The sequence below is a fragment of the Anticarsia gemmatalis genome, chromosome 14, assembly GCF_050436995.1.
Source record: "Anticarsia gemmatalis isolate Benzon Research Colony breed Stoneville strain chromosome 14, ilAntGemm2 primary, whole genome shotgun sequence".
In the NCBI taxonomy this organism is placed as follows: Eukaryota; Metazoa; Arthropoda; class Insecta; order Lepidoptera; family Erebidae; genus Anticarsia; species Anticarsia gemmatalis.
Window position 1 is genome coordinate 6762119 of NC_134758.1, and position 26000 is coordinate 6788118.

Consider the following 26000-nt stretch of genomic DNA (forward strand, 5'->3'; position numbering starts at 1 on the left):
CATTACAGCATATTTTGAATGTGTTATAATTTCCAATTTTCTTTCACTAGGTTTTCTTTCTTTCACTACTAGACTTAGGCTTAGTAATTAATTTCTAAATTCTAACATAGTTACTACATTTGCGTGATTGACGTTTGCAGCAATCGTTCTTCGACTGAACCATAACTGTATGATGCACAGAGATCAGATTCAAACTTGACATACCTAGATGTCTAATTTGGTGATGCGTGTAAATTTTTTATTGAGGAAAAAAAAACTTGTCTTTTAAAGTTTTCAATGCTTGGACTGGGTTATAAATAATGTTTTAATTTTATTTAATACTAAATTTTAATAATTACTTGGGCAAGACAGTCGTAATCAGGAGTTCAAAATCCTATTTATGCAGATTTTAAAAATAATATTGACTTAACTTAGAACTGAAACTGGAGTACCTACCTACATATTCCGTTAATATTATATTTAAAAGATAAGGAGACATACCCTTCAATCAGCCGCTGGTTAACACTAAAGGACCCTATCAACTTGTTTTTCGATAACTGTATCATCAACGTCCACTGAGTCAATGTATAAAACTGCCGCGGCCCGGCGTCCACCGCATTACATTCTCGGACATCGATCACTGAACATCGACGCTGACTATTTTATTTATTGTTAATTATTCTCAATTAAAACAAGTGCAGTGATGGCGCCAATTAACGCGAACGATATTAACGACGCGAAGAACTTCGTGCCGGCGAAGAAAGCCCTCCCTGAGGTAGACACCGAAGGCTCCAATGGGAATGGAAATGGAAACGGAAAAGCTTCATCCAACGCGTAAGTACAAATTACATGTTATTACATCAGAAAACACAATAATTATTTAGTTTTATATTACTTGATGCTGTGATATTACCTCCCTTATTTCCTCTTGTACGGTACATAATAACCATTTATAGAAATGTAAATATTCCATAATCAATAACAAATCGATTCAATTAGCTTCAACAAGGGTTAAACGATATATCAATAAAAACAATCAATCTTTATGCGCGGAAACCTCTCCAGCCTTGAAAATTGAAATGGTTAAGTCAATCAGTTGCATAAATGAGATCAATTGAAATGTATTATGTATGCAATAAAGAAGTAAATAAAAGAATATCGCCGTGAAAAGCATTATTTTTATGTAAAAGAAACATCGAAAACTTTTTATATATATATTATTATGAAATAGAACAAAAATATTCCTTAGTTACCAAGCGTTGTTTTATCCGCTTTTGTAAATCCCGAAGTATGTAATCTCTGCGATTATTTTATTATCAAATAAACTTAGTTACCTAATAGAAAATATTATCAGCAAAAACCGCGATCGTTGGCAAACAGTTATCTAGAAAAAATATTACTCACAAAGTAAATTTGTTCCGCGTAATTTATTATCTTTGTCTAATTATCGGTAAAATTTATGAATTATTTTGACAAAAATACTACGCATGTGCAGAAGTTTGTTTTGAGTTCGGTAAAAAACCTCTTAGTCATGAATAAATAATTTCGCAATTACTTTTTCCTCGAACGGTAGGCAATGTAATGACCACGTACGCACTCATGTATCTCCATCAACACGAAGACGGTACAGGTGAAGAACAAAATAACATGCAATTGACAGCACGTATAGAAAACACATACTTATTAGCCAAGGAATGGAATAATTAATGACTGCATACTACATTATAAAACATTCTTGTACTTATTTTTTATTCCATCTATCTGCACATATCCTATCGACGACACACGACATATTGTGTAGGTATCATATAATGCATCTTTGATTTAAAAATAGCCTCTAAATTCTTTTTGTAAACAATTTTAATCACATTCATGATTGATATCTTTGAGTTTCTATTTTCGTAACCGTATCACTAAAGGATCGAGCAAATTTTTAATAAGTAGGTAGGTACATATAGTAACACGTTATGTTATCTTTCAACTGCAACAAAAGCCAGTATTGAGTATGCAGTTATGTCAGGACCGATATTGAATTGAATTGTCGCCTATCAAGCGATGATTCCTATCTCATTGAGTTCAGACAAATTAGGCCATGCCAAGTCATACTGTATATAAATACATTTCTCGACAATTCTTGTATGAATGGATGTTTATCTTCAAATTCTAAAGTGAATAGCACGTTGTCTTACTATCTATAGCCTAGATTAGTACAAATTATTTATTGATGCTATTTTACTGGTCATGTGAAATATATGTTATTTTTTTCCGGTCTGAAAACTACCAAGTACCTTTATAGTGGTTCATTAATTAAAAGAGGGGAATAACTGTGTGTGACCAATATTTTGTCCTAATGTCTACTGTTATAAACGATGACGTAGGTTAAGTATGTACTATACGTACATTCGATTCATAGTTTATGCAAACACCTAATTTTAATATGAAATATATAAATATTTTTCCAGGTACTCATATGAGACGTTGCAGGAGATAGCAAACTTCCTGTTATCCCGCATCCCTGAGACTCCTAGCATCGGCATTATTTGCGGTTCTGGGATGGGTTCGTATTGGAACGAGGGTATATATTCATTTGCTTTTTTATTATGCGGAGTTTGCAAAGGGAATACTTTTTTATTATACAATTTTTTATCATTTACCAACCATGTTTACATTTCATCATTTATTCAATATGTTTTTAATGCACAGATTAATAATGTAAATATTGTTAACGGTTGATTTAAATAACAATTACTCGTAAATTGTGCTTAATTTCCCTCTACTAGCTGGAAATTACGACCGTCATGAATGGTTAAGGGAAATGCTCATACACTTGTTATTATTGGTTTATGACTCTATGTAACGTATCTGTCACGAATATTTTGTTTATTTACTTATTAACATCATTAATTGCCTCATAGTTCATTAAGCCATTATAATATTTTATGAATAACTATAATTTGCAGCTTTTTTATTTACTTACTTACAAATTTAATATATTATTTTGTTTGGTGTGCAGCGCTTCCCTTCGCATAGCTCTGACGAATGTACAACTGCCACTTTCATCTGTTAAATGTTGGAAAGAAATTAAAGAATTATCCAGAAAATAATATTCAGGGAAATTCTATAAATATTACAAAGAGATGATCAGGATTTCCCTGACTCATTTAAAAGCAAAAAGTAGGCAGCTGTACGAGTAGATTAGCCAAAATTATGTTTACTGCCTTGCTCCAATAGCGACGACACTTTACGAGTTTATTTTTCTTTAACAGGCTCTTTAGCTGAAAACATTACAGCTTCAGTGTGCATTCCATACGAGGATATTCCAAACTTCCCAGTGAGCACAGTCGAAGGTCATCATGGACAACTGGTGTTCGGTAAACTCAGTGGAGTGCCTGTCGTTGCCATGCAAGGAAGATTCCACTACTACGAGGGATATCCACTTTGGAAGGTAAACATAGTTTTGACAAATATATAATCTTTCATGTTTAAAATACTCTGCCATTTTATAGCTGTGATAAGATGCTTCGCGAAACATATTTCAAAATATATTGATTTATTACACAAAGATGTTTCGAGAAGATTCTTATGATAATTTTAATAACCAATAGCAAAAAGTAGGTCGCCAATATAGATCATTAAAATAATATCATTACGAAATTACGTGCTCTATTAAGTATCGATGCTCGTATTAGCCTGTATCGAATTATGATGTAAGAACAGATTAAATTGCATGTAAGGTCTAGGTACAACGGGCCAGTAATAGATAAGCAAAAAATATTTAATCTATGGAAAATTCTTATAAATATATCTGGCTGTAGCTGATGTAAAGCATCTCGACCCCCAGCGAGGAGGTTATCTGTTGTTGTGAGCATCTCGGAGAATAATGGACACGTTAAGATAAACGCCTAAGACGTCCAACGCTGTTGTTCTTTTTTTATCACTGTAAATAATACGCATTTAATAGATAATGAAAAAAATATGTTTATTGACAGTCACCACTACGAGTATGAAGCGTGTGTAATGAGACTTATTAATTGGACGTTTCGGCAAGCATGCTCTGACTTGTTCTCGATTAATCGACGATAAAGTACAGTACGACATTAGGAATTTGCTATTGCGCATCTATCTTATTAAAGGTTTTAACGAGCGTAGATATAGGCGGCAATGAAATTAAGAATGTAAAACATGCCTCCCATAAGTGTTATTGTTTGTTACACAACGAGATACGTTATTGAGTTGAGATAATAATTACAGCATTGTAGAGACTATGGCTGTACAACACCGATAATAAGCACTTGTTTTTATGTAACTTAAGTGTATTGACTTTGAAATATTCTCATTTCAGTGCTGTCTACCTGTTCGTGTGATGAAGCTCATCGGAGTAAAAACATTAATTGCGACGAACGCGGCTGGTGGTCTGAACCCTAAGTACAAGATCGGCGATGTAATGATCGTTAAGGATCACATTAACATGATGGGCTTCGCGGGCAACAACCCACTCCACGGCCCTAATGACGAGAGGTTCGGACCTCGCTTCCCACCCATGAACAAAGCTTACAACTACGAATTTAGAAAAATCGCCAAACAGGTAAGTCGCATCTTATACCTTCTTCTATCGTATCGTTGATCCATGTTTACTGTAGGTACGTTACTTTATTCACTGAATAGTTTTGACGATTTTGGAACATAAAGCCCTTGAATTAAGTTATCTGACGATGGAAAAATCCATCCTTAATTGTCAGGTTCATGTTTAAGATTAATCACTGATCATTCAAAAATGCAATAAAGTTTAAATATCAACTCGGTATTTTTATCAGAACCCGTTTTCTGCCATGTGACTCCCGCATACATTGACCTTACGATAAGGATCAGTATCTCTTGTGTCAAAGAAAAAACTGCATTGGAGATGGGATGCTCAATGTTCATTGAATTATTGATTCTTTTGTAAACATTCGAGAAACTGTCGTATTCACGCAACTACGGTTCATTACCATAACAGAGCAAGGTTATCTAGGGTCGTACTCGCTTTTACGATTTACAACTTGGTGTTTAGAAACGAATATAGCGCGGTATAATTATTTATTGTTGTGCACAAGCATTCTTCCTGTTTGCCTTGTTTTGCTTTGACGTATTACAAGTTAGCATTCATAATTAGAAGAAAAATTATGCCTTATCCGAACCGCGGAATGCATTTTTTTTGCCCGTTTAAAATTTTATCAATGTCAGTAGTTAATGTATACTATTTGATTAGTAACAAAGTGTTTTAATAGACTTTAACTGAAAATATTTGTGTTAAGGTCTACTACTACTGCCTTTTACTGATATAATAATTTATTTATGAACTAGCTGACCCGTGCGGCTCCGCTCGCGTGAATTTCGTACTGTTGCTTATTCGTTTGAGCACGCGAATTGCGAAGCACTCGATACACCTACACATAAAAATGTTAACAACTCTTTTGTCATCTAATGGTTATTTACGAAAGGGACCCGAAAGGCACACAATGTGACACAGGCTCAGGCAGGCCTGATTTCCTGTGGTTACCTTCTTTTCCGCTCTCGTCTGTATCCGTAGCAGTTTACAGTGTAAAATATAATACCTTATAATAGACTGACCATTGCTTACCCGTCTGGATTCAGAATATTATTATAGGTCCTATCTGCGCCGGAGCTCTTCAGACGCGTAATAATGTATACTTGCGATGATACGTCCGAAACCGCGTAACCCGTAATTATTTTTTATACTTATATCATCCGTTGTTTATTTTTTAAAACTTCCCACATAGTCTGTTTCATAGCTATCCAATTTATTTCCTTAATGCAACCAATTAATTTGGTTATTAAATTTATATTATGTGATTCGAACAACAACGCCATCTGTCAGTTGCGGCGAACAACGACAACAAACAAAATTACTCGGTTTGCCATCTAGTATATCCCGATCGCACCGGACCCACGTAAACCAACATTTTTGCGTAATATATCATACAACATTTATGTTTAAAAATCTTATAAATGTATAGCATGTTTCAAAGGTATTTTTTTACAATAAAGCCATCAAAATAAATTAATTAGAAATTACATGTTTTGTTGCGGTTTATAACGCCATCTATTGGTTGGTGCGAACAACAGGTATCGTTACGGCAGGCGCCGCGTTAGGCCCAGCGCAGACAGACCGGAATAATCCTCGCGCGGTCTCGAGCATTTTCTTTACGGCTCGCGGATGCTCGAGCATGCTCGCGACTGCTCGAGCCTGCGCGAGGAAAGCTTTCTAGGTTACCATTCTTCATTAAACAGGCCAGTTTTCGTGAAAATTCGTCAACGATGGTAGACTGGGCCATGATTATAATTGCTCTTTTGACTGAAGAAGAATAAAAATGACGTTCTCTCCCTTTAAACTCAGTAACAAAATTGAAAATTTCGTACGATGCTCGCGCGTCCTCGAGTACGCGCGGGGATACCCGCGCATCCTCGAGGACGCGCGAGCATTTTTTGTCAGGTTCAAGCAATTATGCACTTTATTGTAATTAATTTAAAGTTGATTTTCAAGTGCGTTAAAAAAATCCTCTCCGCTGCGCTCCTCTTGGTCTGCGCTGGGCCTTAGGCCCAGCGCAGACAGACCGGAATAATCCTCGCGCGGTCTCGAGCATTTTCTTTACGGCTCGCGGATGCTCGAGCATGCTCGCGACTGCTCGAGCCTGCGCGAGGAAAACTTTCTAGGTTACCATTCTTCATTAAACAGGCCAGTTTTCGTGAAAATTCGTCAACGATGGTAGACTGGGCCATGATTATAATTGCTCTTTTGACTGAAGAAGAATAAAAATGACGCTCTCTCTCTTTAAACTCAGTAACAACATTGAAATTTTTCGTACGATGCTCGCGCGTCCTCGAGTATGCGCGGGGATACCCGCGCATCCTCGAGGACGCGCGAGCATTTTTTGTCAGGTTCAAGCAATTATGCACTTTATTTTAATGATTTTAAAGTTGATTTTCAAGTGCGTTAAAAAAATCCTCTCCGCTGCGCTCCTCTTGGTCTGCGCTGACCCTAAAAATGTCGTTCTCTCTCTTTAAACTCAGTAACAACATTGAAATTTTTCGTACGATGCTCGCGCGTCCTCGAGTATGCGCGAGGATACCCGCGGATCCTCGAGGACGCGCGAGCATTTTTTGTCAGGTTCAAGCAATTATGCACTTTATTTTAATTATATTAAAGTTGATTTTCAAGTGCGTTAAAAAAATCCTCTCCGCTGCGCTCCTCTTGGTCTGCGCTGGGCCTTAACTATGCGAATGTTGTGAAATGGATTGTAACGCCATCTATGGTCTCTATAGGGAAACGCAGGTTCAAACGATTTCTAACTACGTATTTTTTTCAATTTTCTAAAAATCTTTGAAATTTTATGCTATAAAAAGTATCCTAGAAATTGCTCCACTACTTATTCTATGCATATACCAAATTTCAGTGCATTCTATCCGGTAGTTTTTACGTGATAGCGACACATACAGACGGAGGACAGACAGACAGACAGACAGACAGACAGACAGAAAAGAAAATTATAAATTGCAGATTCGGTATCAGTATCCGTTACTAAACATCCCCCATTGGTTTTTTTTTAAATATATTCAATGTACAGAATTGACCTCTCTACAGATTTATTATAAGTATAGATTGGTCTTAATATAATACATTTGAGACTAGGTATCTGGGTCTAATCTTGTGGTTTACTAACAATTAAGTAAAATTACAATTCCAACATACAATTATGATTTACAACCAGTAGGGTACCGCTTAAGTTAGTCAGCTTTATTTGGGAATCGAACCCATTACTCACAACACATAATTATAGTCACTTTATTTCAGGGTTTAAAAAAACGGTAAAAGATAATTATCTTGCTCTTGGCAGTAAGCTGTTCATACATCTAATGCCACCTTTTCGACGAAACCTGATGAGTAGTGGAAGTAAAATATATCAAACTTATAATATGCTTATGTTCTAGGTTGCCAAAGAACTGAAAATGGACGACATTATCCGTGAAGGAGTATACACATGTCTCGGAGGACCCAACTTCGAGACCGTCGCTGAACTGAGCATGTTGAAGATGCTCGGAGTCGACGCCGTCGGCATGTCTACTGTCCATGAGGTAAGTTCATCGGTTTATTACGAATGAACGAATAGATGAGCGTTTTTGCATGACTGAGTTTGAGGTGGAATATACGCGATTTATAAGTTTAGAAAAGTCAATTAAGGATTAAGCTACTTTACGCGATAATTTAGCGGCAACCAACCATTTTTTTTTATAATCAAAAGGGCTCTGTCACGTTAAAGTTGGTGAAATTACATATCTAAGTCATTTTAGTACCAACCTATCTAGCTCGTTTCACAATTTCTAAAGGTCAATAACATTTAAATCGGCCAAAGTTGGCCCTAAAAGTGTACCTACCTTAATAAGGCTTATGACAAAAACTCTTATTGTTTATTTAATTCAGGTAATCACGGCAAGACATTGCGACATGAACGTGTTCGCATTGTCTCTCATCACCAACGAGTGCGTGACGAGCTACGACAACACTGGCGAGGCCAACCACGAGGAGGTGCTGGACGTGGGCCGCATGAGGCAAGACATGCTCCGGCAATTCGTCGCACAGCTAGTTGACAAGTTCGCTCAAGTCGAGCTCACACCCTGAATCATGATCCCAGCACTATTCTGAACATCGACAATACGCTACATCACTACCACTGAACTCGAGAATATGTGAATAGGAATTCTCGAATAGAACATTAATCGAGTATTTACTAGTAAAGTCCAAGTAACTTCAAAAATATCGGAGCAATTTGACAACTTTGCTTTGGGTTTAGTTTTTGATGTTAGTCGTTTTTAGGTACAATTTTATTCCTAGTGTCCAAAAATAGATCTTATTTATTAAGTAATATTTATACGATATTTTTAATGGGTAAATGTTATATTACCTTGTTATTTTTATAACTACCTAGATGATTATCTTCTCTTAAGCTAGAATATTTGTAGGCATGAATGTGAGATCTAAACTATTGAATACAAATACTGTTAGGTGTTTAATAAACAAACTATAAATAAGCTATATCATTAAGTTGTAAAAAAAATATTTTTATAATAAATTAATTCAAAACAAGCAATCTTTTAATAATCTTCCCCAATACCTGCATACTTAAAACAATTTTTTAGGTCTTTAATGCGTAGATTGATATTGATTAAATAAAGTAAAGTATATAAGGGCAAGGATGTACATAAATAACACCACAATTTTAAACTACAATTTAATTATAAGTTAACAGTAATGCTTAAATTAGTCTGAATTACGAGTATCAACGTGAGCAATGTGATACGAGATTACAAATGCAAAATATTTGAATCACATCGTTAAAACTTTCAACAGCCACAATTGACTAATAAAATAACTACTATCTACTTCAATGGGTGCTTCTTTGGAAACAAATGTGCGAATTCTCGACAAGCATTGTCTATGTCAGAATAATTATATTGGAAACCATAGTCTAATACTCTTTTTGGTACGACGTATTGTCCTTTGGTCATAATCATTGCTCTTTCCTGGTTCAGCAACAGGTTCAGCATAGTTTCGGGGACAGGAAATACGGCTGGGCGATTTAAAGCCTTTGCGAAGGACTGAAATAAAACAAATTTAGGATTAGTTACCGATCGACAGATGCTAAGATTTAAAAATTACAAAACGTTGAAGCAATATGTGGGATTCATGAGTGAAATTTTATAAGATTGTTTGCTAAGAACTTTCTCAGAAGTAACTTCAGTTCCTACCTAGAATACCAATAGAAATGAATCGTTCATCATTTCGTAAGTCAGTTTCTAGGTAGGTAGGAACTGAAGTTAGGTACTTCTGAGAATAAGAAATAGCCATAAATAATACAAATAGCTGCATAGAATAAGAAATAGCCATAAATAATACAAATAGCTTACCTTAGTAAATTCCTCATTGGTTATAACTTGAGGTGCCACACCATTCAGCACACCCTTTACATTTTCGTTTTCGATAGCGAAAAGAATAAGTCGTGCGAGATCTTCAATGTGTATCCATGGTAGGTACTGTTTGCCGCTGCCGATGCGTCCACCGAGGCCGAGGAAAAACGGTAGGAACATGTTTTTGATCATACCACCCCATCGGCCTAATACGGCTCCAGAACGAATTATTACCTGAAAAATTAGGACTTAAAGTTTATTTTCGTTATTCAAAATGCCTAATTATATAATAAGTAGGTACTTCTGGCCGATAGGTCTGAAGTTTGATTTACCTCCCCATATTCCAAGTCCGAAAGTCGCAAAAATAGGCAAGTAATAATGAGCCTGTGGCTTTACATTACATTTCAATCGCCCTGGCACTGACCACACGTCTTACGCGATCGCGATGAGCACTTTTTTAGGCGCAACAATCGTTTCGAAATCTAGTCACGAAATTAGTAGATTGGTTTGGGTAAACTGATTCTATCAAGCATAAATATTCCTCTTTAGATTTCCAATGTGCCTATTGAAAACAGGAAATAAATAAGTCATTTATTGATGAACTTACAAGTCTGACAGGTGGTTCAACTTGAGCAGCTTTTTCCCACTCAACGGTCAGCCTGGAGAAGAAGTCAATACCAGTGGTGGGACTAGACTCATCATATTTCTGTTGAAATGAAGGCTCATACGCTCCGACGCCAGTGATCACAACAAACACTTTGGGCTTCTCAGTACTTTTGTTTATAGCTGTTGCTAATGCTTTAGTTGTGTACACTCGGGAATTGCGGACATTCTGTTTGAAACTGCAAGAAAATAATAACTTATATGGTCTTGTTCAATTAATAACAAAAGTTTGATTCGGTTTTTTCTATTCAAATATTCTCATAATTTAGGAAGTCATTAAATAGTCAACCAATCTGTTTCTTTATACCATCAAAAGCCTGTTGAAGGACATTGTTGTATTATAATATCAACCATCAACTTGAAAACTTTTAAGCTGTTAAGTGATAAAGTCATTTTTATTGAACCTAGCATATAAAATGGCTACTGACCCAGGTGTCCAGGTTTTAGTGAAGTCCATAAACTGTTGTCCCGCAAGGTTCACAACAGCACTTGTTTGTTTTGGTAAGCCTTGGTGTTCGAGTGTTGTCCATGATATGTTGTTGGCACCAGGCATGCGAGCCACATTCACTACATTGTATCCCTTGCCTATTACTAGATCACCCAGATGACGGCCAATGAAGCCAGTACCACCGCCTGGAAAATCAAAATACTTATTAAATAATGTCACACTTTCTGACTTGACCTTTGCGTTAGTCTCTTTCCAAAGCCGGTTTACGTGCAGGTTAGGTTATTGTTGGAATGAATCAGTACTACAGTGGTAGGCCAAGTAAAAAAGGTGAAGTCACTCAAATTGACAAATCCAAGGCTCATAGTTTCCGTTTTTTCTGAAAAATCATGTTACCATCTTCGCAGAAATTATTGCAACCGGCTTATTTGCATTTGACTACAATTTATTTATTAACGATAACCGTAATATTGTGATAATTGAGTGAAAATTACTGCAACATTAGTAATTAAATGAACTATGTACACGCAGGAATTAAATATTATATTAAAAATCTAACCGTACCAACAACAATAGTCCGGGCTGCCATTATTTTGGGAGATTATATAATCAAATCTGTAGAGTTTTTATGTTCAGTGCTATTAGACATGTGTCAAATCAATATTTTTGTAAATTATTACACAACGTGTAATTTTGATTTTTGGAGTCAAAGATGTGTATAATTTTCAGGGCGAGAGATTAATTTACTTTTTCATTAGAATTTACATCGAGTTCATTCAAAATAACAAATAACGATTGATCAGCTGATAATAATATGTTATTGACATAACACTCAACACTGACACTGACAACACATTGACAAGCAACAAACAAATAGTTTAATTGTCTATCACCTTTTTGGAAATTCGATGGATTGAGTAAAAGTTCTTGGGATAAACAATATATTTTGATAAATAATACAATAATACAGTTATCGGATTACTACGAAAAATCTTTTATTTTTCAATGATTAACTTTGAACTAGATAGATAGATATTCGGAGATAGGCTACAATGGAAATCTTTGGGGGAGGCCTTTGCCCAGCAGTGGGACGATACGAGCTTATAATAATAATAAACTTTGAACTTAATAAGACTAGGTTCACTAATTTTTAGTTTTTGGACGATACTTGGTTGGGCTGTCTATGCCAATGTTTTTCGAGCTGTCAGTGTCTGACAAAAGTGACAAGTGACAGTTTTCAATTGATTTCATTCACACTATTGTAATCAAATTCAAACTACTACATCTTAAAAAATATTATTGTATCACACAGACTAATATAATTGCATTATTTTCATTAGATTCCCAGTTTTATAATGATTCCACTGTACGTTGACGACGGTGTTTCATATGTATGGAATTCTGAAGGTGAATGTTTACCAATATGATTATTTAATAAGTCTAGGTTTTGATTTTTGTTATATTCATATGCTTTTAATCTAAGTAGATATACTGTGACTAACTGCTTGCTGCTTATTGTAATTCACATTTAAAAGAAGTAGAATCATAACATAACTTAATAATTATTTTGTGGTAATTATTGAGTTTTATTTTAGACCTTTTTATTGTTTTTCAGATTGGTATACATTGCGATCACAGTTCCGGATATGTGGGGCTCTAATTGGATCATTACCTTCATTTCCAAGGCAAAATGATTTTTTAGGTAAGATACCAGTTTAAAGGTAAGGTAGGTAAAATTTAAAATAATTAGTGTCTATTCTTATTTACCTTTGGTTTCAGGTCTACCCATGGCATTAAAATCAGAAGAAGCGGCATTACTAGTAGAAAAGGGCATCTGTATTTTGTTAGAATTACCAAATATAACATCATTGCCATCCAAAAGTGAAGTACAGACTATACAAAAACATGAAGAAAAGTAAGAAGATTCAGTATACTTTTAATACATAAATGTCCTCTTACCCTATGTTATCTGTAACATTGAAGATAGATATTAAAAAAAGGAAAGTGTTTTGTTATGATAATTTAAATGTTATACTATTTTATTTCAGAGCCCGCTTAGAACAAATAGAAGCACTAAGAAAACGTAAAATTGAACAGATGTCACAAAAGATTGATATTATAATTGCAGGCAAAAGACAAAAACTATTGTCTAAAGGAATTACTAGTTTGTTACCTTTACATTTATAACTACTACTTATATTTAAAAAATATTGATAGTAGAGGAATAATCTATTATTTTTATGCTTCATTCCAGATATAAAATTAGATAAGCAAACATTACTACAAGAGGAGATAAACAAATTACCAGAGCTAGCTCCAGCACATGTCTTAGTACACCTACCTACTGAACACAGTGTAGATACAGGTAACAGGCCTTCATAAGTCATAGACAGTTTTTACCTAAATGCTCTACACATTATAGTTTTTAATTTCTGTTTCTGTGTCTTTTTTTTCAGTTAAGTTACAAGTAAGCATAGATGTTTTAAGACCTAGTGTGATTAAAGGAGAAGGTGCCCTCAGATACAAAGTTTTTAAAGATTTGTGGGAAAAACAACATCATATTACAAGTGGATCAAAATTTGGCTGTGATTACCTTTTATATCCAGGTGAATATTGGGGACTTATTATTTTTATCTATTTTGTGATATAGCTGTTATATGGAAAATTCAGTTTTAAATGTTTAGGTGCAACGCATACGACAGATTATCCTTGACGCACTTTTTAGTCTGTGAAAATAGAACTTACGCAATTATATGTAGTAACGCGCCGGACTTTTTGCGCGTTGTGTGCGTTACTGCATATAACGGTATAAGTTCTATTTTCACAGACTAAAAAGTGCGTCACGGATAGTCTGTCGTCTGCGCTGCACCTTATGGTGATAAGTCAGCCCCTTGAGCCATAACATAAAGACCAGTGTTATTGTTTGCTAGATCTAGTAGGCCTTAATAATACCAACAATGATATTATAATTTTATTGTTTTAGGTGATCCAGTAAGATTTCATGCAACCTATATGGTGAGATGTATTTATAATCAAGCTGCAACTATTAGTCCTGCAGAATTTGTGGCATTTGGGAGACTTTCTGTGGCAGTAAACAAACTTGCAGTTTTAGCATTTTGTAATTCTTCTGGTCAAGTTGATTATCAAACTCTACAATGGCATGATAATGTTATGTGAATAAAAGTATTTAAATTTTAAAGTATTTTTTCTATTCCAATTTTCACCTTATTCCAATTCCTCATTCTTCTTCAATGTTTTACTTCTTTCTAATAGTTATCAAAACATGAAATAAAAAAATTGTATACATTTGTGAAAAAGAAAGGACTGCCTAGACATGGACGCGGAGCGAAGCTGCAGCGCGGAAAAACGGAGAAATATTAACCAATCGAAGTGAACTAAAAAGAAGCGAAAATGTTGTGCACAAATGCACGTCGGCAGGGCCCGCCTGTCTGTTACAGGCAGGCCTTTTTCACTAATACATTAACTTTTAATTTCGTGTTTTACTAGCCTCAAAACTAAATGGGAGTGATAAAATTTCATTTTTATCATTTTTCATTTCAATAATTATGATTTTACAGGCAAATGTAATGCGATACGGAACGAAGCGTAATCTGCCATAAATGTCATTAATGTCAAATAAGTCTGAAAACTGGATTATTCTACCTCATTGTTGTTTTTATTACGAAATACTTGATTCCACTTCACTAAATTAAAATGGATGATCCTGAATTAGATAAAATTAGACAACAGCGGCTTGCACAGCTGCAGGCGCAACATGGGGTGAGTATGAGTCACATAAAAGATGGAGGTTAGGTTCCGGTAAATGTCTATAAATATGATAATATTTTATGAAATTTACTAGCCTAACTGCCGAGTTTAATTTGAAATAATCTACTCTTTAAGTTTGATACGTGTTAAATAAGGCATTCGTAATGTTTCTTAGGGAACCGGTGACCCAAATCAGGCTAAAGCACAGGAAGAACGAGTGCAAGCCATGGAAGAAGCAAAACATTCAATTCTTGCTCAAGCTCTCAGTCAAGATGCAAGAGCCAGATGTAAGTAGTCTTAAGTGGGTTGTTATTTACTATTTTGTATCAATAACTATCTGTAAACACACACTTATGTATTTGAATAATGTATCTTAATGTACACACAACAAACACTCACAACTGATTTTGTGAAAGTAAGTCATAGTGTATAAAGTTGTTTTTTTTTTTTTTTTAATCAGTAACCTATTAATATCTGGTCAAAGTAACTTTTTAATGAGTATAAATTTAGTTTCCTATTGTAAACTAATACAACAATTTGTTTCTAAATTTCAGTGAGTAACATCAAACTTAGTAGGCCGGAGAAAGGGGCAATGGTTGAAAATATGATCTGCAGAATGGCTCAGATGGGACAACTTCGCAACAAAATTACTGAGCAGGAACTGATTCAGCTTCTAGAGTCATTAAACTCTCAGATGCCCAAGTCGTCCAGCACTGTGAAGTTTGATCGGAGGAGGGCAGCACTGGATTCCGACGACGAAGACTTTTAGCATTACTTTCTTAAGACTTTATTTACTCAACAACATAACTTGTCATTACAATGCCTTAACACTACATTAAATGCTTATTTATCTTTTAAGAATGTTATTTTTTATAACAAATGCAAGATAATAATGTTTTGTGTCCAGAACACTGATAATGTTACATGATATTATGAATGTTGGTTGATTACGCATTTTATACACTAGCGCAAGATGAAATCAGAATATTAGTTGTACTTTAGACACTATGTTAGAGGTTCGCTAGACATAGAAGATATAAATCAATGAATGATTATAAAAGTGTTTCATGAGAAATTTCAGGGTTTCTTAATCAATTTTCCAACTTTTGAACAACAAAAGCCATATCAGCTTGTATGTAATTTTTGAAGACTACACTTGTCTTGTACTTAACTTTATAGAACTTTTTCACATTTTATTCAAATGCATACCAATGTTTATTGAATATATTGATGCCTACAGTCTCAAAGTACCATCTTACGCTGTCATTGTTTTTAACAATGCTTTAGATCGCCGCGATGCTTGTATGTATTTGGTTCGACGGCAGTACGGTATAAATACTTATAATAAGATCTTCGCCATTAATAGTATAGATGTTTCGTCCAAATACTCAGTACTGCGTATTGAAGCAATAATAAATTAGGCGCAATATTGGTGTTCTAGTATGTGGAGTTAAATTTGTATCATGCGTAACATCATGTGTAATTTGACAACGGCGAAGCAATACATATTTAGGTAGGTATGGATCGATTAATTTTCATGATAAGCGTTTGCTGTTTAGTTGTATGCTATATAATAATAACAAAGGAATGATAAATTCTTGTTTTTTTATTTTTTTCTCCCACGTAATATACAAGTGTACCTATCTATTAAATAATTGATAACTCATTATAATCAAGGGATTACAAATAGCTAATCAAACAATCAATAGAGCAGATCATGACATTAACCTCGTCAAAACATTTTATAAGATAAGAGGACTGCGAATTAATAAGGAAAGACGTCAATAGATGATAATTGTAAATATTCTTCCTGCTAATATCGTTACGTCTATGTGCATAAATATATAATGTTTTTCCATGCACGAGCACGGATCGTAATTCACCTTTACGGACTTTACGAGGTCAGGACTATTAGCTGCAAACTTATGACAATCACTGAGAATGAAGAAGAAACATAAACATGGCCCAAAAAAAATAATTCAGACGGAGCATCTGCTGCGTACTGCAGACCAATTATCGGGGGTTTAAGTTTAAGTTTAAGTTTAAGAAATCAGGGATTAATAACATGTCGCTGTGATTATTTTCTATAATGGCATTGGTACCGAGCGAATGTTGTGTGTCTTACAACTCGCACACATTGTGTTACTGTATAGGCACTTAAATCATGATCTACGACCCGCGGGAGATGGATCAAACCAAGCGTAAGTAGGGACTTAGGTTACAGAGAGCGGCTACTATAGGTTACCTTTGTTACTAATATTTTCTTCTGAAAGGTCTTACGCTCAAATAACGCGATTAAAGAGGACTTCATAGTGTCTTCATAATGCTAAATGTTAAATCGTTCACTTAAAATGAGCCAAGAACGCTGATCGACTCGATACCAAACTCGGTTGTGGCTTGTTCTCTTTATGTGCTCAGGCACATCTGTATTTGCTCCATTTTGGCCCAACACTACTGCACTGTATATACTCATTAATAAAAACAATATACGGCGATATAAACGACATAATGTTTTTAATTAAATATGACAATGTGTGATTAATTTAAATGTTACATATTGTTCGTACTTAAATATGAGAAAAAAGAGAATGCTTGGAGTATGAGTATAATTACATGTATGAGTAATGGAAAATGTTGATTAATTAGTATCTTTAATACAGATTGATAACGGGATTATCAAATTTAAGCACTTTATCATAGCTTTGGAGATTTTATATAAGGTATGAATGTCTAATTTACGCAAAACAAGCCCTAGTTAAAGTGAGCGATGCTTCGGGGAGTGTTATTCGTGGTGTTTGCCACGTGTGTGGCTCTGGCTACGGCCGGAGTGCCGCCCCTTGATCATACCTTTGAACTATTCAAAGCTACTGCCAGCATTGACTCGCGTTATTCAACAGATGTATTCGAAGATGCTCATTTAAGTGTGGTAAGTTAAATTTGGATATGTGACTGTGGCTTGGTAATTATAAAGTCGGCAACAGTAGTTTAAAAAACCATGAGTTAACGTATAACTATATACGTATAATTATATGAAGTTATTACAACGACATCATTGGTGCAGTGGTTACGATGTACGTCACGCAGTCACCATTACTCGCAAGAATCTCGGGCGTGGTTCGATTTCCTCACGAAACTACGCAATAAATTAGCTGCAAATTATAGGACTTACTTGTTTTAAATCTGGTTGTACGTCAAAATCGGCGTTTGTAACAAATCTTCGCGGGTGAGGATTAATTCCCTGAAGTGTTAAGTTTATTTTTCACGTTTCTTTTAGCCCGACCTTATTCGAAAATATCGTTATCCGGTTGAAGTACACAACGTCACGACTCAAGATGGCTACATTTTGCAAATGCATCGCATCCCTCATGGTCGTGACAAGAATAATGTTCCTAATAGAAATAAACCAGTAGTATTTGTGATGCACGGTCTACTCTGCTCGTCTTCTGGATTTGTCCTCATGGGTCCAGGTTCAGGATTAGGTAAGTCTCTTATTTATAATAAAGTAGGGAACAGAATCTATGCTCCTAAAAGCATACCTGGAGTACCTACCTAGATTAATTGTAAAGCTTCCACCATCCTAACTCTATTTTGGCTTTTGGAATGTTGTGACACCAGATTTTCAGGCCTCTCGGTATATTTCTTGTCTGTTGTGTTCTGTGGTCTGGGTCATTACAGTCGTACCTACTCTGTATAACATGGCCTGCTAAGGCACATTTGTACCTAAGTTGAGGAGTCAAGGATGATAGTGTTATTTATTTTAACTATTTACAGCATACATCCTCGCCGAAGAAGGATATGATGTCTGGCTAGGAAACCAACGTGGAAATCGGTACTCTCGCAGGCACACTTCTTTGAATCCTGATGCGCTCCTGAATACAGCATACTGGCAGTTCTCCTGGGAACAAATTGGCGCGTACGACTTACCGGCTATGATTGACTATGCCTTAGCATATACAGGAAACGAGAGGTTACATTATATAGGTCATTCACAAGGAACTACCTCCTTCTTTGCCATGGCAGCGCTTCGTCCAGAATACAACCAAAAAATCACTTCCATGCAAGCCCTGGCCCCTGTGGCGTACATGGCAAATAATCGAAGCCCACTGCTATGGTTTATTTCGCCATACGCTAATGACATTGAGGTTAGTACAGTAATCGGAAAGGATAACCTTTGTAATAATAGTTATTTTGGGGCTATCCTTAAGTACCTACCTACTTGTTATTTTGTTATTTCAGAAAATTGGTTCGTTACTTGGAATCGGAGAGTTCTTGCCAGACTCTAATATTTACAGTTGGGCTGGCCAAGCCTTCTGCAGAGATGAAGTGGTGACCCAAGCTATTTGCAGTAACTTTATCTTTTTGATCGGCGGCTGGAATGAAGCCCAACACAATGCGGTATGTCTCATAAAATTCACTAACATTTAAATAGAAATATGAACGAATGTTTTAGTTAAATAATAACTTGTTGTTGCAGACCATGTTGCCAACCATCACCGGTCACATGCCGGCTGGTGCATCTGTCCGACAGCTAGTGCATTACGCTCAGGGCATAACTGGAAAACAATTCCGTCGTTATGATTTCGGTAGCCGTTTGTCAAATAGGAGGGCGTACGGCAGCTCCAGTCCTCCCAGGTTTGACCTCGGCAGGATTACTGCGCCGGTGTTCCTACACTTCTCAGACAACGATCCACTGGCTCATGTCAACGACGTTGATAGATTATTCCGAGAACTTGGAAGACCCATCGGAAAGTTCCGAGTGCCACTCGCCAGCTTCACTCATGTAGACTTCATGTGGGGCATCGACGCCAGGGAATTGCTGTATGACAGAATGATGAACCTTATGGCAGCAATGGACGCCAACACTTTGGATGAAGCAGATATTGATCAGTATTGATAAAGTAATTGTGAAAAATACATAATAAATTTAATAATTTATCTCCATCGTGTTTAATGATATTTGATTATTGATAATTATATGTTATTTTTTTCCTCCAAGTGCTCGGATAATTACCTGTACATCGTATAGTCTACAGTTGTAATGTACGTAAAAGCTCCGTTTCTATTCATCGTATTTCTTCGTGGATAGAGAATTTACGAGTCCTATTGTGTAAGTATCGTGTGAACGGTATTTGAGTCTCGATGTACGTAAAACGCTTGAACGCACATAAACCATTCTATTCGCTACAGGAGCACCATATATTTAACTGGCAAACAATCCACTTAACCTCGCATATAATTATATTGCGTTTCCTTAACAACAAAATGGTGGCATTAACAATTGTTTGGTAAGTATAGTCAAGTTTACGACTATTGTAATAGTCTGTAAAAGATAGTTTCTGCGAAAGAATTTGTATCAGTATTTCTGGTATTTTTTCAAATGTGTTAACTAAACTATACGAGGACAAACAGTCTATTTCTGTTTCATTTGGTCATATGTCACCAGTTCGAGAATTAATACAAATACTTATTTTTTTTACAAAGTGTTCAGCTAGTTACTTAGAATTTGTAAAGACGACGAATAGGTACCTAATCCTTATTATATAGAAAGTGACGTAACGAAATTATCATTCCTAGATTTACGTATCATCATAGGTAGACTAGGGATGTTTCTTCGAAGGTTAATAGGTATTCTCCAAAGGATTTTCGTCCATTGTAATATAGATTAGAAATTTTAATATGTTTCTTTCTCCGTCAAAATAATGGGAGTGCTACATGGAGCTTATCTACGTCATAACTATCTTTAAATAATCCATATCAGGCAATATATTGGTACTATCAAGGATTTAGGATTTACTGCACATCTATAATCGTATGTGTAGGTGAACAAACCGAGTTCTCGTCCAATTTGTTATTATTTTTTATGAGTCAGTAACTGCCTTGATACCAGACCGAGTGAAATATGTTCTTATTCAACATATTTGGTATAACACAACACACATGGCTGTGGTACAAATCAGTAGTTTGTTCTAAAGTTTTTAAAATGTTTGTGTACCAAGCAATGCAGTTATAGCTTAACAAGTCAAACATATCTGAAATTAGAGGCTTATTTCCTGGTACCGTTTTCTACCGGGATAATTCCATAATACATAAGTACCTGTACACAAACATGAAGGAGAGGAAGCGAGTATTACAAATTATTACAAATATTACCTATTAATATGGCTTATCAACAAAACCAGTATCAGTTTAATTATAATTAATCGTATTGTGATAATAATAATACGCAAGTATCGGTTATTCCCTATCACCCCACCGACAACTCCACAGCCAATGGTGACATTGGAATTTAATTCGATACGTACCTTATTAAGTTAATTTTGCATTCAATCACTGTTTTCCTTGATGGTAGACAGTACACAATATTGCAATGCAAGATCATAATCGTACCTAACATATTCGATTTTGTGAAAACCATAAAATCGGGTTTGTAGAGCGTGAAAGATTTCACTTCAATACTTCTTTTTCCAAAATCAGTGCACCTGTAAATTACGCATGTACCCTAAGAAATATAATCAGTGAACAATAACTGAAATTAAGACTAATCAAGGTTTTAATATTGATTGATTGTGTGATGTTCGTAAATGATAAAACTAAGCACTTTATCGAAATATAAGTGAGGAAGTTATAAAAGGGGACGGTATTCGTTTTAAACAAGTACCGGGTGTTAGTTGAATGCAAGCAATGGTTCGGGGAGTGCTGTTAGTGGTGTTTGCCACGTGTGCAACCCTGGTTAGTGCCGGGTTGGTTCCTCGTGATCATTCTCTTACATTGTTTAATGCCAGTGCCAATGATTCGCGTTATTCTACTGATGTGTTTGAAGATGCTAAGTTAAGTGTGGTAAGTAATTTATGAACGAAATCGAAAGAAAAGAAAACTGCCATAGCCACTGAATGATGACAACGTAATTTTTTGGTAATTTCACTTTCGAATCCAAATCGTCACTCGTATTTGAGTAAAAATCGCGATTATACATAAATATTATAAAGCTAAACAGGCTTTTAAAAATAACTTGTTAATTTAAGAGATATTGGTGTATCCTTTGTTAATATATATTTCGAATTAAAGTTCCAAAAGTACCTAAAGCAAATCTTTTGTAATTTCAGCCCGAACTCGTAAAAAAATACCGCTATCCAGTCGAGGTGCACAATGTGACTACTTCCGATGGCTATATATTGGAGATGCATCGTATTCCTCACGGCCGGGACCAGAATAATGTTCCCGATGCAAAGAAGCCCGTAGTGTTCTTGATGCACGGTCTGCTCTGCTCTTCGGCGATATGGGTGCTTGCTGGCCCAGGCTCTGGGTTGGGTAAGTTATACAATCTGGCTTTTTAATATTAGGTACTATTTTAAACAATATTGGAAAGGGCTTATTTTGACGGCGAAGTAATTAGCGTTGTTACTCGCCGCTTTCGCTGTGTGCGGATATCGTGGGTTCAATTTCAAAGTGGGAGCAAAATGCAATTTTGGTGCAGTCTACAAATCGTTGTAACTTTGTGTCTGTTGATTTATCCTTATCAATGTTTGTAATTTTCAGCTTATATTCTCGCTGAAGCTGGGTATGATGTGTGGATGGGTAACGCGCGTGGTAACTTCTATTCTCGCAAGCACACCAGCTTGAACCCTGATGCTCTCCTCAATACTGCCTTCTGGCAGTTCTCCTGGGATGAAATGGGCAACATCGACCTTCCCACAATGATCGATTTCGCTTTAAATAAGTCATCAAAGGACAAGCTACATTACATTGGCCACTCGCAAGGAAGTACTGCGTTTTTCGTAATGACGTCACTACTCCCGGCGTATAATGACAAGATAACTTCTATGCACGCGCTGGCGCCCGTTGCATACATGGCTAATAATCGTAATCTGCTTTTGAATGTTATTTCACCTTTTGCGAATAATATCGAGGTGAGTGACATTAATTATATTTATTTACCATTTTGCAGTATAAGGTATTATAGTGGAAAGTGAATATGTACATTATTGTACATGATAGGCTAAAGCAGAGTAGGTACAATAACATGACAATGTTGTAAATCTTTATATATATAATTCTTATGTAAGTGTGTATGTCACCGAACTTCTCTTAAACGACTGGACCGATTTTGATGAAATTTTTTATGTGTGTTCAAGGGGATCTGAGTATGGTTAAGATTTACAATGTTGTCCACTGGACAATGTTTTTTTAATTATTTTTTACAAATTAAAGACGTGTAGACAGGACAAAGTCTGTCGGGTCCGCTAGTACATAATATTATTTGAATACAAAAAAGTGACAGACAATATTTTAAAACTAATGTTATTCCTGTATTATTTCAGACTGTCGGTTCTCTGCTAGGCATCGGAGAATTCTTACCAAACAGTGTTATTTTCACGTGGGCCGGTCAAGCTATATGCAGAGACGAAGTTATCACTCAACCAATCTGTGGTAGCATTCTGTTCCTCATCGGCGGCTGGAATGAAGCACAACTTAATACGGTATGCTTAAAATTCAACTATATACCTATTATTTTTTCCTTAGTCTGGTTTAGTTTTCAACTGCTGGGCAAACACCTCCAACCTTTCCTTTCAAATTCCCTTATCGACGGCAAGATCCAGTTCTTATCAAATAACTATGTTAAGTACTATACAAATGCTACATATATTTGTTTATTTTTACAGACAATTTTACCTACCATCTTCGGTCACACGCCGGCGGGTAGTTCAGTAAGACAGTTGGTGCACTACGCTCAAGGAATTAGTGGTAAACAGTTCCGTCGTTACGATCACGGGTCACGTCGGGCCAACAGAAGAGCATACGGAAGCTCCAGCCCGCCGGCGTACAACCTCGGCAAAGTCACTACGCCTGTGTTCCTACACTTCTCGGACAACGATCCATTGGCGCACGTCAACGATGTTGACCGATTGTTCAGAGAACTCGGCAGACCGATAGGCAAGTTCCGAGTACCGTTAGCAAGTTTCACACATTTGGACTTCATGTGGGGTATTGACGCCAAAGAGTTGGTATATGATAGAGTGATCAATCTAATAGGAGCAATGGAAACTAATACTCTGAACGATATTAGTACCTATTGATGAAGTAACGACTGAATTAACGGCTCAATCTCAAAGCTAGTAAGCTCTATAATGACGTAACATACAAAAATTAAAAAATATAATGATCTTTAATAAGTCTTTTCATTTTGTGTGAACGACGATACATTGATATAGGTATCTTACCAAGGATGCAATTTCACAATGTCTACAACTCTATATGTATGTGGATAACTTGCAAACTACTTACCATAGTATTGAGTTCGTTCTACCAAATCATTTTAGATGGTATTGTTCATTGTTATTCAGATTGTTAATCAAACATTGTCATAATTGGCACTGACTACAGAAGAATGAAAATATGAATCCAATTCAGAGTGAGAGCTAATAAATAGGAGCGACATAGCTTCGCCTGAATGAAGTTACAACAAACGGGAACAAGTTGTATGCCATGACAAACTTTTTATTACACTCGATTCAATCCAACTTCGTGTTATTTATGTAGGTACGCTCAAGTTATTCTTCCTGCTAGTGGCGCTCGTAACAAGAGCTAATTCCAAACAAGGAAGGGGATTGATTGTTCGCAAACTAAGGTCCAGAGCAGCTATGTCCGGAATTCATTAGTATTTGGTATTTATTATGTTTGACAAATCTCATTTAAAAGATTGGTAGCATGAAATAATGTCTTAAGATTATGTTGGTATTAAACTGAGTGATGCACTAATAACAATAAGGCTGAAATGATCATTAAAATAAGGAAAGACTACCGCTAAATGAGTAACTTGTTATGACGATTACATACTAAAGCCAGTATATGTATGTATATTATATACCCAAAGAGGCATTATCCATTAACATGTAGGCGATTAGACTTAGACAAAACAGAACACTGAAATTTAGTTATTTAGTTACATACATAATTAAAAGGCTACTAGAGCTTTGAGCTTGTAGCGGCTTTTAATTCCTTCATTTATTCGGTACAAACGCTGTGTAGGTAGGCCTACTTTATTGGGCCGAGGTTCGAAAGAGAATTACTGAACAAAACAGGATGTGTGCTACACAGGGTCAAATTGTTGGAGGTAATTTCCGGCGAACTATGGAACTTCAAAGGCTTGGTTATCGGTTATGTAATGCTATTGATGCGAACCTTAACTTAGCAAAAGAGCCACGGGAAGTACGTAATACAATAAAACGGTAATTTGTTTAGGCCCGAGAGATGATTTACGATTTTCTACCACATTATTAACCCCCGGTTTCTGAGGTACATCTAACGGTAGTTTATCTATTCAATAGCGTTTAAACTCATATAAAAAAACGCTATTGAATAGATAAACTACCGCTAAATGTACTCGAAAACCGGGGGTTAATGTAGTTTCTACAAGTCTGTTTACAATGACAAACTGATGAAATTACGTGTCTTTGTTCAGTGTCATTGTTACTATAATGATAAACTCAGGATAATCGAAATATCGAAACGATCTTAATTATGTTTCGTAGGTACTTATGTACCGAATCGAAAATATCATAAGATTATGATCTTGGCAAGATTCGTATAAATGTATAATTGTGACACATTATTTAGGTATGGATCTACGCAATACGATATGAATGTTATTCTCTTTTCATAATGAATCTAAATTTTTCAGGCTTAGAACATAGTCTTATCTCGAAACAAACACATTATAAACAAAATTCCGTTGCAATTTGTGCTAATTGATGATTACAAATGAAGATAAGATGTTTACCGAAAAAGGAATAATAATGTGATCTTGTAGGAGTCTTGTTGTGAAGTCTTCTCATATTCTCATAGTTTACGATCAGGAAAAATATGTTTTTATCACAATAACAAACTCATTAAGTCATTGAGCGTTAACCTTTCGTCGTCAACAATGAACGGTATTTATAGCATAAAATCCAGATCAAAAATCAAAAATGTTTATTTCGTAATCTCGTACAACTTTTACAATAAATCTTACATAGAGACCTCCTTTTTAACCGACTTAAAAAAGGAGGAGGTTCTCAATTCGTCGCGATAATTTTAAGTTAAAAGTATACCTGTGCTAGGAGGTCCCGCTCTATGAAAATATACAAATCACTTTTGAAATAATTAATGTAAACATCTAGTAACGACTGGCTTTTAAAAACTTTCC

At 35.7% G+C, this 26000-nt stretch overlaps 6 protein-coding genes across 8 annotated transcripts; 5 read left to right on the forward strand and 1 right to left on the reverse strand.

Annotated features, from left to right (window-relative positions):
* Positions 1 to 592: 592 nt before the first annotated feature.
* On the forward strand, positions 593 to 9121 carry LOC142978093 (purine nucleoside phosphorylase-like). 2 transcript variants are annotated; one of them, XM_076122355.1, is made up of 6 exons: positions 593 to 813; positions 2442 to 2554; positions 3246 to 3424; positions 4322 to 4564; positions 7969 to 8112; positions 8459 to 9121. In XM_076122355.1, exons 1-6 carry the CDS (start codon positions 683 to 685, stop codon positions 8654 to 8656), a joined length of 1008 nt encoding a protein of 335 aa, XP_075978470.1. In that variant the 5' UTR covers positions 593 to 682; the 3' UTR covers positions 8657 to 9121. The 2 variants fall into 2 exon arrangements, with proteins under 2 accessions (XP_075978470.1, XP_075978471.1); XM_076122356.1 differs by having other exon boundaries at positions 2442 to 2536.
* A 131-nt stretch (positions 9122 to 9252) lies between these two features.
* On the reverse strand, positions 9253 to 11893 carry LOC142978094 (epimerase family protein SDR39U1). Of its 2 annotated transcripts, none has more exons than XM_076122357.1 (5): positions 11615 to 11893; positions 11034 to 11238; positions 10550 to 10784; positions 9943 to 10176; positions 9253 to 9633 (listed from the first exon to the last, which is right to left on the reverse strand). In XM_076122357.1, the coding sequence occupies exons 1-5, from the start codon at positions 11637 to 11639 to the stop codon at positions 9415 to 9417; spliced, it is 918 nt and encodes a 305-aa protein (XP_075978472.1). In that variant the 5' UTR covers positions 11640 to 11893; the 3' UTR covers positions 9253 to 9414. The 2 variants fall into 2 exon arrangements, with proteins under 2 accessions (XP_075978472.1, XP_075978473.1); XM_076122358.1 differs by lacking the exon at positions 11615 to 11893 and adding an exon at positions 11447 to 11565.
* Positions 11894 to 12270: 377 nt separating this feature from the next.
* Positions 12271 to 14261, forward strand: Tsen34 (tRNA splicing endonuclease subunit 34). Its single transcript, XM_076122717.1, has 7 exons — positions 12271 to 12457; positions 12666 to 12752; positions 12830 to 12965; positions 13099 to 13214; positions 13305 to 13415; positions 13507 to 13656; positions 14034 to 14261. The coding sequence occupies exons 1-7, from the start codon at positions 12406 to 12408 to the stop codon at positions 14225 to 14227; spliced, it is 846 nt and encodes a 281-aa protein (XP_075978832.1). The 5' UTR covers positions 12271 to 12405; the 3' UTR covers positions 14228 to 14261.
* Positions 14262 to 14670: 409 nt separating this feature from the next.
* On the forward strand, positions 14671 to 15679 carry PDCD-5 (programmed cell death 5). Its single transcript, XM_076122718.1, has 3 exons — positions 14671 to 14830; positions 14994 to 15105; positions 15373 to 15679. The coding sequence occupies exons 1-3, from the start codon at positions 14765 to 14767 to the stop codon at positions 15585 to 15587; spliced, it is 393 nt and encodes a 130-aa protein (XP_075978833.1). The 5' UTR covers positions 14671 to 14764; the 3' UTR covers positions 15588 to 15679.
* Positions 15680 to 17548: 1869 nt separating this feature from the next.
* Positions 17549 to 19757, forward strand: LOC142978324 (lipase 1-like). The gene is made up of 5 exons (XM_076122716.1): positions 17549 to 17744; positions 18093 to 18297; positions 18590 to 18960; positions 19055 to 19213; positions 19293 to 19757. Exons 1-5 carry the CDS (start codon positions 17586 to 17588, stop codon positions 19710 to 19712), a joined length of 1314 nt encoding a protein of 437 aa, XP_075978831.1. The 5' UTR covers positions 17549 to 17585; the 3' UTR covers positions 19713 to 19757.
* Positions 19758 to 21449: 1692 nt separating this feature from the next.
* On the forward strand, positions 21450 to 24336 carry LOC142978518 (lipase 3-like). Its single transcript, XM_076122999.1, has 5 exons — positions 21450 to 21655; positions 21922 to 22126; positions 22355 to 22725; positions 23137 to 23295; positions 23479 to 24336. The coding sequence occupies exons 1-5, from the start codon at positions 21491 to 21493 to the stop codon at positions 23890 to 23892; spliced, it is 1314 nt and encodes a 437-aa protein (XP_075979114.1). The 5' UTR covers positions 21450 to 21490; the 3' UTR covers positions 23893 to 24336.
* Positions 24337 to 26000: the final 1664 nt, after the last annotated feature.